This window comes from Citrus sinensis, chromosome 8, assembly GCF_022201045.2.
Source record: "Citrus sinensis cultivar Valencia sweet orange chromosome 8, DVS_A1.0, whole genome shotgun sequence".
Taxonomy (NCBI): domain Eukaryota; kingdom Viridiplantae; phylum Streptophyta; class Magnoliopsida; order Sapindales; family Rutaceae; genus Citrus; species Citrus sinensis.
Window position 1 is genome coordinate 17,582,905 of NC_068563.1, and position 13,590 is coordinate 17,596,494.

A 13,590-nucleotide genomic window follows, 5' to 3' on the forward strand; every position below is an offset into this window, starting at 1 on the left:
AGGGGTAAGGTCCAAGGGTGCATCTAGACGTTGATAAGATCCAAATAAATTCGTCTTGGTGCTTTTATCACATCTGACTTGTCAAATAGATTTGGGGCGTAAATAGTAACGACATCTGCTTTAAGGAGTGGTGTAGGAGAAGCAGAATAAAAAATTGAATAATGGAGATCAAGATTTAAGGTGTTGTTCCAGTAGTAATGCGGCATTAAGGTCCTGTTTGGGATTTAGGTGCTATAGCTTTTAAGCTATAGCTACTGTGAAAAAAAAACTGTAACTATAAAACCAAAATTAATAATATGTAGTAAATATAAATTTTAAATAATAATTTCGACAAAATTATTAAAGATATAATAAATTTTTCATTATACAAGTAAAAAATCATATCAACATATCTTCAAAGGTACAACATCTAGTGTTTACCAAACGTTTTAGTGCTGTAACTTTTAAGTTACAATTGTCCAACCTCAATCACAAACACACCCTAAGTTTGGGAAAAAAAAAACCTAACGTGTGCTAAGGCTTAAGGTTGGAATTATGGAATGGTGACATAACGAAAAGTGCGATTAAGGGATGTTTTAGGGTTTCTAAGCATTTGGCCAAAATGATGGTCTGTTCTATGCCAAGGAAGGTGTTTTTGATGGTGTTCGGATTTCTTGATGTTGAAGAAATTGAAACTGTATTTCTTTGCTCGAGAAGATGAGTGTTTCTCGAACAAAGAAATGAACAGCTCCATAAGGTTATTCAGAGGTTGTTTATGATTGCCAGATGATTGTTGCTGGTGGGGATGGGTTATGGTGAGGAAATTGTGCCGCCATTAGGCTATAATATTAAAAATTTTCAAAATAGTCACATTAAATTTTTGGCTAGTACTATAAATATGTATATTTAGAGTCACAACAGATGTCAAATTACCTTCTAAAAATATTCTCAAAAACTATAATTTCCGCATGTTATAACGAACCTGTAAGGCTACGACCTCTGAATCTAATAATATAATTCTATTTCAAATGATGCACTGGGATATAAATAACCTAAAATAGAGTACATTTTACATTTTTTGGTTTTAATTAATTATGTAAATGAAAAAAAAAGCTTCCTCAAATAGCTCTATAAACTAGAGTGAACAAGAAAAATTTAAGATAATCAAGCATAATAATAGGGCTACTATTGCTTCAACCCTTCAATGACCAAAGCCAAAATTACTGAGCCCGGTTTTCAATAAGAAAGGAATTCAAAATGAAACAAGAATCTTGAGTACAATTACTACTTAATTCACTTTGAAAATAACGGCATATCCGCAGGAAGCTGCACGTGAATAATAGTGGGAGAGCAACCGAGCAGGTAGCAACCTTACTCAAGACTTTCCTTTCCTCTTTAATTTCTCTTGATGAGAACGCTCTGAGGACCCTAAAGAGGTAACTTCACTGTGACGCCCCAGTGAATGGTCTGTCGAATGATTGGGCTCGTGGGCACGTCGACGCTTTGAATGTTTTGATGGCTCCCCACCTTCAGGTGAAAAACTTTTGTATCTGCTACTTTGGGTGTAGGATGAATGTTCCAATGTCGACTGTGAATTTCTTCGCCAACTACTTTGTCCAGAACTCGCAAATCGATGATTTGGCATTGAAGCTCCACTAGATGTCACATGCAACTGTCTGATTTTGTCAGGATTAAGTTCTTCTACTTCTTTAGGCTCAGGGTAATGGACTAGGGAAACCCGCCGTGAAATCTTACCAACTAACATCAAAGTATTTACATCAGAACAAATAGATACCCTCTGGCCTCGTATCAAGTTCTCAAAGTTCGGGTTTATTTATACAATGACTAGCAGAACAATGGTAATGAGCAATGATTAAACAAGCGAATACATAAATAACCAATTTTTAAATACAGATGCAAGATCTAAGCATCAAACACACAAAATCAGAGATTTGAATCTCCCTATTTTCAGAAAAAGAAAAATGTGTAAATTAATGCCAAAAAGAAAGGAGGTAGAAATGTGGACTAAATTCTACAAAGAAAACAAACAATAAGGGAGGGGGGAACCAATTTCATAAAAGATCACACCCAGAAAATGATATCAATCTATACAATACTATCTCAAAAGCCTTCCCAAACATCTAGATGTATAAAGAAAATCCTTGAAATCAGTATGAAGCAAACGATGAACTCTCTCCCACAAGCCTGCATATAATTTCTCATATATTTTCATTAAAGATACAATTGCTCCTTTTGGAATCCATAAGAGTGATAAAACAATGCATCCAATGCACTCACTAAGGATTTGGCTTTCTACCCTTCCCCCAAAACAACTATTTTCCAAAAGTAAGGATCCACAGGAATCGAGAATGGCATATAGGATACTCTTTCTACAAGTCACATGTCATGATGGTGAAAGGCACATCATCAGACACTTTCTTTGAATGACTTCCCTGGTACTGACATACACAGGGCCAAAGACCCTAAACGACTTGAACTTTGGGTGTGATTTCAGCCTTTCGAATAATCTTGAAATTCGTAATCACACTGGAAAGATTCTCCAATAAACCACTGAAAAATATGATTTACAAGATGAATCTTTGCCCAAAACCTCCAAATCAGAGACTTTAATCTTAGGCCTCTAAGTTATAAACACCATTTGAACATAGCATACAGAGGAGACAGATAACTTATTTTTAAGCACGGTGGAAAAAATAAATTGTAACAACATTGCTGAAACCATCAGTCAATAGTTTGCCATATATCAGTTATCACATGAAAACCACCATTCCAATTTGGCCCAGTTTCGCCAAAACAAAAACAATTCCAATTTTCAGGTTAGATGAAAATGAAGCATGAATGAACAAAGTAAAACCCTCCTGATGTGGTATCACGTTAGGTTGGATTACGAAGCATTCTAAAAAATTATAATTTTCCTTTCTTTGTTTAAATTTATTAAATATTTGATGATCTGTAGCATAGTCTAAAAGGATGCTCAAAGTCTCGACAATATATAAATTTGTAATGAAACCTCCACTCAACTGAACCATGACAAGGTAACTATGCAGACATATTTTCCTGAACCCTACAGAGCACTTTTGAAACCAACTTCTCTCAAGAACTTAATCTGTGACAAAGATGGCTATAAATGAGCATCCACACAACTTAAAAAAAAAAAATGGTTTACTGATGCAGGTGGAATAAAAATTATATAGTTGTGTAAACAGAGTAGATAGTCATTGTCCATGAAGCAGAACAGCAACAAACCACCACCGTGACAAATATATTAGAAAGAGAGAACATATATAAGAATAAAAGGAAAGAATGAATAATCCTTCAAATACATACCAATTTTTGGCTCTGATGGATAGTTAAGAAATACCATTTCATCTGGCTCTTGAAAGTCATTGCTGACAATATCATACGCTTTTCCTACCACAAAATATAACAGGTATTCATCATAACAGTGTCACGAAACCAATCCATTACAGCCTAGCCATACAAAAATCATACTGATACCAAGCTGCAATTACATGTATATATATGCATGGAGAGTTATTCACTAGTTCTGTTCTTTGTATATACCAGATGAATCCTCAAAACTGCCCAACCATCCGTTGCCACGGAGCTCAAGTGACAATTCTTTTCCATCAAAATCAGGCATCTGAAAAAAATATTTATATAATAAAAAGAACCAATAAATTCAGATCCCAATCATCATTAATGCTTAAGCTGATACTAATAAAATTTTCTAGCGATAAGAATGAGTTGCATCCACAAAAGACTCCAATGAGTTCTCAATAAATGAAACAATTCGTCCTTATGTTACAAAATGGCATTCAGTGTTTGATATATAGCTATTACAGAAGTTAAATCATTGATAAAAAGAAATCAAGCAAGAAATAACATACTTGCTTATAAGGCCATTGAATAAGCCAAAGCTCAGTGGAGTCAATTAAAGAAAGATCAACAAGAGGGTCTCTCAATTCTTCTTCATATTCTTCTGTAGGTTTGTAGCCTTCTACAGTGGCATCATCCATTGCCTCAATCAAACTCTTGATCCCCCTAACCCACTATATTAAATACAAACAATTAATAATTTCATAGCAGCAGATAATAAATAATGCAACGAGCATTTAAATAAGGGAGAATTCACAATTTCACAATAATTTATTAATTGGACTATAATGAATGCCCAATCTAATTGACATGATTTCGTTGGGATAATTATTTGGGTCAAGGCTCAAGCAGATATAAACAAGTGATTAACTCAACTGGGATGTTACATTGAGCTATATCAATAATAATACCAAACCACAGCACACAAATTAAACATATATAGAAAATAAAACAAAAAATAAGATAAAGAAATGCATACCTTCAGAGTGAGCGTCACAGCCTCTCTTCCGTGGGGATTATTGATGCCACCGATGCGATATCAAAGGATATCCTCGCTCCAATCTATGAAGATCAAACCCGGCTGGGATTTTAGGGTGTGAGCGCGCGAGGAGGGAGAATAGAAGAGCAGAGATTTTAGGGTTTTTTTGCTTTTTAATTCAAATGATTTTAAAATATATTTTTTAAATAATTTAAGGGCCAGTTAAGACCGGGTCGGCCCTGGACCAAGCCTACTGGACCAGACCTTTTAACAAACCCTAGATGGGTATTTTATAAAGAAGCCTTTGGACAATCTGAGACTAAACCCACCAACTTTTTCTCAAAACCTCCTTTTTAATTAAAAATTTTTATTTATCTAAATAATTTTTGAAAAAATTAGTTAATTAACATATTCTTTTCTTTCTTTCTCAATTTCAAAAATCCTCATAAATTCATCCAAATATATTTTTTAACTATAAATAATTGATATCACTAATTTTAAGGAACAAAACCCACCATTTAAAATAAACACAATAAATTTATATCATTAATGAAAGTTAATAAACAGCAAGAAATTAATTTTACTGAACACAAAAGCTAACGAATAACGAGAAAAAAAATTCTTATGTATATAAAGTATGTAATAGAGATTTTGTTATATTAAGAAAAGCCAAAAAATAAATCCAAAATAAAGTAAAATTGAGTGTTTAATTTATAAAATGTGAGAGTAGAGAGAGGATATGCAATTTTAAAGTAGAGATAGAGATTAGTGAAGGGTAATTTTGGGACTTCAATTTTTAAATTTTTAAATTTTTTTTTCCAAATGGGTGTAGAGAGGAATTTGGAGGGGTCAAATAGCTCAAACCATCTTCAAATTCCTTATGAAATTATTTTCCAATTGAAATTACATAAATAACCAAGGATAAATTAATTCAATTATTATTTTGAATGGGAATTCAATCAAACACTTAAATAGGTTATTTTTTTAACAAAATTTTTACATCCATCCTATTTCATAATTTCAATTTATATTTTAAATTGTAATTAAAAAAATAATTTTTTAAAAAATTATAAGGGCTTAGAAACATGAAGACAGAAGTTATATTATAAGAAGAAAATAATTTAAAATTTTAGGATTTTTATGTATTCTATAAATAAAACTTAAAGAATTTTTTTTTAAGGTGAATTTTATAGAATGATGGTTAATTTTAGCATAACATTGGGACACTTTAGGAAATAAAATTCAAACGGGATGTTATAAGGATTTTAGGGGGTGTATAATCTATTTACAAACCTTAATTTTGATGATAACAAATAATATAGTAAGAGTTATATGGAAAAATGCTTTTGCATCTCATTAGTTCTTTATGATCAAATATTACCCATGTAAGATCAAGCTGAAAAAATTTATTGACAAAACTCATCAAGTCAAGAACAAGCATAAAAGATAATAGCTTAGGTGATCTTTCTTATCACATTTCTTGTAAAGCTAATATGATTAAATGTGTGCATGATTAAGCAATTAAAAGCTCAAATTATTATAATGATCAAGGTATTTAAATTTATCTTTGTTTTCATTAGAGCTGGCAAAATTTGACACCACCCGATTACCTGACACGAACACGATACAAATAAATGAGTATGGGTAGTCGAATTTAACACGACTATTAAATGGATCGGGTCCAAGTTGACACGATTTTTTTTTGTGTCGGATTAAGCTTAAAATTCTTGACCCATTTACTCGATTAATGACCCGATTATATTTTCTATTTTAAAATGATTTGCAGGTTCTTGTCATCAAAACTCAAATATTAGAGATGATTTTCTCTTTTATTTTTATTCTTTAAAAGGATGAATATAAATATAATGTTTTATTTATAAAATTTTAAATACATTTACAGCTTCAATAGTGTAAGTGTATAAAATATTGGTAGATATGCATATTTTATAATATTGATATATAATATTATTTACATATATATAATTAAAATTTCAATAGTGTAAATGTGCAATATTTTGGCAGATATGTATATTTTATAATATCGATAAATTATGTATGTATGTATTTATGTACATACGTATGTATGACAGTTTGTAAATATTTGATGTAACTTTTGTTTAATATATAGCTATTAAGCGGGTTTTTGGGTAACCCGATTATTTTTCCATGTCGGGTTTGAGTCTTAATATTTTGACACGATTATTAAATGGGTCGGCACCTAATTTTGACACGACACAAATACGACCCAATGACCTGTTTTACTAGCTCTATTTTTCATATTATACAGTTTCTATAGTTGAAGATAACAGTTCAATTTAATGTTTTCATCAAAAGGTTTATTCTCAAGTATATGAACTAATTTGAAGAGTTTTGGAAATGTTGAAATCACCCAAGTATTTTTTTTTTAAATTCTAGAAAAGTACTTATTTGAAAGTTTTTATAACATTTTGGGTTAATATATTATTTATAGAGTTTTAGTTTCAAAGTGAAAAATATGAAAAATTGATAAATTAGAATTAGCTATCATTTTTCTTGCAGTTAGCGGTCATCTATTAACAATGTGATGCATTTTGTCTTTGAAACAATTATCTACTTATTTTTAGTGATGATTTGTTTAGGGTTAAAATTTTCAAATTATTTCAACAGTATAAAATGACTTAGTTTAAGAGAGTAATGGCTAGTTTCTTGATCCATATATGAAAAACTAACTCTAACTTAATTTCACAACTTTCGCCAAGCTAAAGCTTGATCATTCTAAGCATACTTGAGCTTTCATTTGTTTGCTTAAAGATATGTGGGATCATCTCAGGATTCTAAAGTTTATTGTTATCTTTGAAGTCAATTGTATTCATTTTGGAACCTCGAAATATAAGGCTTGGTGTTAATGGAATCCTCAAACTTAGATTACTTGGAGGAATGGACATCAGCAGATTTGTCGAACCACGTAAAGATTATTGTGCTTGTTTTATCTACCTCTATTTTTTTTAATTTACTTGTTGTTATGGCTAACGCTGTGGTTGGATTGTAGTAGTTGTTGGTGTTGGATAGTGGTATTGTTATTGAAGTACTTTTTAAAAACCCAATTCACCCCCCTCCTTAGGTTGTTTAGTTAGAATTACATTTGGTATCAGAGAGAAGTTCTCTTGTTAGTACTTAATTATCTAGAGTAAAATATCTATGGCAAACCAAAATGGCACAACCTTTATAGAAGGTCAATCCACCACTAGCCCTCACTTTTTTATGCTAATAACTACCTTTATTAGTATATGACAATGAGAATCTATCTACAAGCCTTAAACTATGAAATACTGGAAATAGTTTGTGATAAACCATACGTTCTAGGAAAAAGATGAAAATAGAGAAGAAATTCCAAACCCTTTAAATGAGTAGAGTGAATTAAATAAAAGAAAGAGGTCTTTAAATTCTAGTTATGAATGCTTTATTTCATGCCTTAGACAAGAAAGAATTTTATAGAGTCTTAGGTTGGGCTAAGGCATTTGAAAGAAGAATTTTATAGAGTCTTAGGTTGTGCTAATGCATTTGAAATTTAAAGGAAATTTGAGGTTGTTTACAAGGGAATCGAGTCTAAAATTAGTAGTTTCACTATGCAATATGAGATGTTCCAAATGGAATTATATGAAAGTGTCCAAGATATGTTTCAAATGGAATCATATGAGAGTGTCCATGATATGTACACTAGATTCACATTGTGAATTCTCTTGGAGCACTTGGAAAGACCTTTACTGATAATGAAAAAGTGAAGTTATTATATCCTTGTTGAAAGAGTAGAGACCAAGAAGAACTACCATTAAAGAAGCAATAGATCTCAATATCTTATCTCTTGATGATTTTATTGGCTCACTTATCTCATATGAAGAAGATATTGCTAATGAAAAGATTGATGAAGATAAGAGAAGAAGAGCACTGCATTTTGATCTTTTATTGGAATAACTTCCAAGATAAAGGTATCAAAATGATTGCTAGAAAGTTCTTGAAGAAGCAAAACTAAGAGACGAAATTTTAACGATTTCAAAAGAGAAAACCTTAAAGTGGAGAAAGAGAAGAAAGAGGCAATTATTTGTTTTGATTACAAAAAGCTGGGTTACATAAGATTGAAATACCTTCTTATCAAGAACCATTATTCACAAAAGAAAGTAATGGTAACAACATGGGATGATAATGATAATGACACTTCCAATGAGGAGCAAGCTCGTGAGATATCAAATTTTGCACTAATGGCACTAGAAGGTAAATCATTTGATGAACTTGATGAGGTAAATAAACAACCTTTGTATATAAACTATTTGAAGCTTTTTAAGAACTACATGGTAGTTTGAAGAAAATTTATTTGAAAAATGCCTTTCTTGAAAAGAAGATTTTAGCTTTTTCAAATAAAAATAATGATTATAAAAGCAAAATAAAATTTTAAAAAATGAAAATGCTTCTACCATAAATAAACTTGATATTCTTGAGTAGGAAAAAGAACTTACATAAAGAAATTCTTATTTGAAAGAGAAACCAAGTAGCTCAATTGAATTTGATAGTTCAAATGTCGATATTTTAATTAAGTAGAATCAAGCTCTTAAGAAAAAGAGCAATGAACTAAATAACAGTGTTTTAATGTTCATCGATGGGCAAAAGAATATAAGATAATTGCTTTGTTCTCAAAAGTGCATTTTTGAGAAAGGCATTAGGTATAAGCCTAACATAAAACAAAAGTATTAGAAAAATTATTTTATTAAGGCTACCTCAAACATTGAACATCAAATCACTTGCAATTATTGTAATGGCAATGGTCATATGATCCATCCATATTCAATTAGGAAAAATACTTACTTTAGTGAAGGTTTGGGTTCCAAAATGAACCACGTCTAACACCCAAGGATCCAAGAATGTTTGGGTACCAAAAGGCACAACTTAAATATTTTTTGTAAATACCACAATCAAAGGATGACGGAGAGTTCCTTGATGAAAGCTAGTGACCGTGATCACTTGATCATTATCTAAGAGGAAATGATAAGGCACGATGATTTAATTGTTTCAATAATAATGCTTATTGCTTTATTGATTGTAAGCTATGGTCATTTACTTTAATCTTAGTAAAGGTTTCATACTTGTCTTATCATACTATGACATTGAGTACATTAGCATGATGTGGATAAGATTATCTTGCCCACTGATTAAGTTGAGTGGGTCTTAATAGATGGATAGTAGCTTGAAAATTTTGAAGGCATGCTTGTATGCTTGGTAAACTTTGCATGATTGAATTATCATTATGGCTTTAGATTTTTTATCATTATAAATTATAATTTTGTGTTTTAGAAATGGCCTTGAAAGATTTTTTGATCAAGATATGTCCTTGGAGTTTATCAATTTTTGGCAAAAATCAAATTAGTACAAGAAAAATAGAGTAGGCATCTAACCAGCTTCATTGTAACGATTGACTGCTTTGAAGACAATATGCGTGCAAGTGCAAAAGGCTAACTGTTAGCTCACATGCGACTCATTGCTACTAAGTTAGTGAGTACATTACTCATTAGCAGCTAATTGCTAACTTGCAAGTGGCTAATCGTCTGCATGTTTGATGCTAATTTTTCTCTTCCTCACAATTTTAACAATCGATAACTTGTTTTTATTCAAATTCACTTATACCATCATTGATTGTGTTATATCATCATTCATGTATAAAATTGGCATATATGAATATTTATACTTATGGATTTGATCGCTTGTTCTTTTAACTCATGATGATGGCTTATCTTGATGGGCATGTTGATTTTGATGATCTATACATTGATATTATGTACTTATGCTTCGGTTAAATTTTAATGATGTAAAAATGGGGAGAAAGAATGTGTTTTGTTGATTATACTATACTTGATGAAGTTTGATCTTATGAGATCTATGATTGATGAATGAATACATTTTTTTTCAATGCCTTTCTTTTGGGACTTTATTGACATATTGTTGAATGTGCATTACTCACTTGCTTTAAATGATATCAAAAGGAGGAGAAATACATGAACTTTGAGATATTGACACATATGAGATTATTTAAATTGAATTGAAATGTCACATTAGTTCTTTGACCTGCTTGGTTGTCTTGATTTTGAACATATTGATTATGACTAGTGCCAAAGTTACTTTATGATGATTTCTAAAGGGAGAGAGAAAGAATGTATTTTGATAAGATGAAGTGCATATGTGTTTGATAAGATGAGATCTTTTTGAAAAGTGCTTGCATGCTTGATGAAATTATAGTGAAGTGCTTTAATTATGACTTATTTCTTAATTCATTAATTTTGAGCATCTTGTAGTGCTTTTGATGTTTTGATATTTCTTAAAACCCATATAATACTTGAGGTAGTATTATAAATCTCAAAAAAAAATTTGTCAAAAATTTCCAAAGCATGTTAAAGTACATAAAGTGTTTTTCATCATAAAAAATGGTGAGATTGTTAACCTAAAAGGTATTGTAAACCTTGATTTTAATAATAACAAACAATATAGTAAGAGTAATATCAGAAAAACAGTTTTAAATCTCATTAGTTCTTGAAGGCCAAATATTAGCCATGTGAGATCAAACTCAGAGGATTCATTGACGAAACTCATCAAGTTAAGAATAAGTATAAAGGATAATAACTTAAGTGATCTTTCTTGTCACATTTCTTGTAAAACTAGTATGATTAAATGTATGCATGAGTAAGCATTTAAAAGCTCAAGTTATTATCATAGTCATGACATTTAAATCTATCATTGTTTTCATATTCTAAGGTTTCTAAACATAAAGAAAAATGGGAATTAACTGTTTTTATCAAAAGGTTTGTTTTCAAGTATATGGACTAATTTGAAGAGTTTTTAAAATTATGAAATCATACAAGTATTGTTTGAAATTCTAGAAGAGGACCTATTTTAATAAGCTAAAATATAATTTTACAAATTTTTGGGACCAAAGTGTAAAATTTAGAAAATTAAGAAATTAGAACTAGCAGTCATTCGCCTCGCAGTTAGTGTTAATCCATTAATAATGTGTACATCCTATCTTTAAAATAGACGCTTGCCTTTTTTTAGCAGTGTTTTATTTGGACTTAAAATTTTCAAATTATTTTAATAGATCACATGCCACGTCAGTAGGGATGGCCAAATATCGAGCCTAGGCCCGATTTTTTGAAATACAGGCTTGGTCTAGCCCAAGAACACCTGCGCATGGGTTTTTTTATTCAGGCTTCAACTGCTTGGATATAATAATGCCCCATAGCTTGAGATAGGCTCATGCCACGCTTTTTCATCAGATAAGCAACAACGATAGTCACACTAAAAAGGAACAATTTGATTAAAATACATTTGCTTCCCTTAGATTTAGAGAATAAATATATAACGCCAAATTTCCATGATTTTAAATTATGAATATTTTTCTTTATTAGAAATTACAAATGGCATTATTGCCCTTATTAATAAGGATTATTCTTGGGGTAATTTTGGAAAAGATTTACTTTTTCCAAATTTAATAGGGTTTCTTAAAACTCCCTATAAATCATTCTTTTCCCTCTTCTTTAGCCCTAAGTCCACAACATTTTCTTCTATTTTATCTGCTGCTCATTACTCTCTTACTAATACCCTAGGATTGAAACCCTTGCTTAGGAGAGAATCTTAACAGTTGGTAAGTTTTACTCTCCCTATTCTCCATAAGATTTTCTATTACTCTATTAAGGGTTTTGTTGACATGGGTTTAGATTGTTATAGACCATTATGCGTGATTTAGGATGTGTTTAAGTTGTGTTTAGGGCTTTGATTTATTGTTGAGTCTTATTAATCAATCCTTGATGAAATAAACACACTGGACAATTCTGGACAGCGTGAATAACTCAAAATTAAACACATATTTTATGAAAGATTCTTAAGAAGAACCTCATCTTTTTTAAAACTAGACATATAGGGCTTATTAAATAAATTTTGTTTCATAAGATTTGACATACTTTTCAATTTTATATGTATTTTCGAAACAAACACCGCTGCACTGCAAAACTGCAACTTCAGCAAAATGAAAAACTTCACAAAATTATTTCTAGTATTTGCAATTTTAATTTAATAATCTTCTGGTTAATTTCTGATTTTATAATTCTTGAAACTCATTCTATTCAGTGAAGGCACTGTGAAACAGTTTTGAATTTGTTAAGAAACAAATAGTTTTGAAACAAATAGTTTTGAAACTATTTTTGGTATCAAATCTTCTTGAAAATTTTACATGAGATACCCATAGATGTCCAGAATAGTTCTATAGAATATTATGTCATTCTGATTTTTAGATTAAGAGTTAAAATTCTGAGAAACAAATTTGTATGGTTATGAATTAGAAAATTAGGTTCTTAGAATAAGTTATTAATAGTTATATCTTGTATTTGCTTAACGTGTTTGAGGTGTTTGAGGCTTTTAGAGGCTTATATGTGTGTTAGATCAATTCTTTTATTGAGATAAGTAACTTCTTTCTTAATGTACTGGATATGTATGATTATTTTGGTCTATTATAAGTACATGTGTTTTTGCAATTATTTGAAAATTAATTGATTTTCATAACAAAATTAGTTTATGTAAATGTTTTCAAATATGAAAGTTATGTTATTTTTTTATGGTTTTAACATAATATTGTAAAAGCCTTTAAATATGCAATTTATTTTGTTAAATGATTATCTTTTACGAAATTATCTCTAAACTACCATAATGGAATTTGTTTTGCAAGCCTAATTTATTGTTATGATCTTTTTTGACTCTGACAAGAATGTTTTAGTCTCATATATGATTGAGATTATTTAAGACTATTCGGGGGCCACTCTTGAGACTATATGGGGGCCACCTCTCGAGGGATAGAGCGTCGCGAAGTGCCACATATAGTGCAAAATGCACGTACAAGTCATTACAGATAAAAAAATAATTTGAATGTTTTGGCTTATTGTCCATACAAGTCATTACATATACATGAGTTTTTGTTCTGAGTGTGCACACGATATTATAATTCTGATTCTATTTTTGGCCGAGTCACCGAGAGTGTAGGTGACACTATGTGACATGAGCTAACATTTTGTTTTCTATGTATGTGTTATACAATTTGCTACATAATTAACTATGTTTTTGATATTATGAATTACTATGAAATTATATCATCTTATCGTGATATGTCATTTTATGAAATTTATGAGTTATGATATATGTTTTAATTAAAAAAGGCTTGCAATGTT

The 13,590-nt window shown here is 30.5% G+C and overlaps 1 protein-coding gene across 1 annotated transcript; it reads right to left on the minus strand.

The window, feature by feature from the left end:
• Window positions 1-1,115: 1,115 nt before the first annotated feature.
• On the minus strand, window positions 1,116-4,540 carry LOC102624163 (mediator-associated protein 2). The gene is made up of 5 exons (XM_006487504.4): window positions 4,358-4,540; window positions 3,891-4,052; window positions 3,565-3,643; window positions 3,328-3,411; window positions 1,116-1,737 (listed from the first exon to the last, which is right to left on the minus strand). The coding sequence occupies exons 2-5, from the start codon at window positions 4,017-4,019 to the stop codon at window positions 1,355-1,357; spliced, it is 675 nt and encodes a 224-aa protein (XP_006487567.2). The 5' UTR covers window positions 4,020-4,052; window positions 4,358-4,540; the 3' UTR covers window positions 1,116-1,354.
• Between the last annotated feature and the right edge of the window lie 9,050 nt (window positions 4,541-13,590).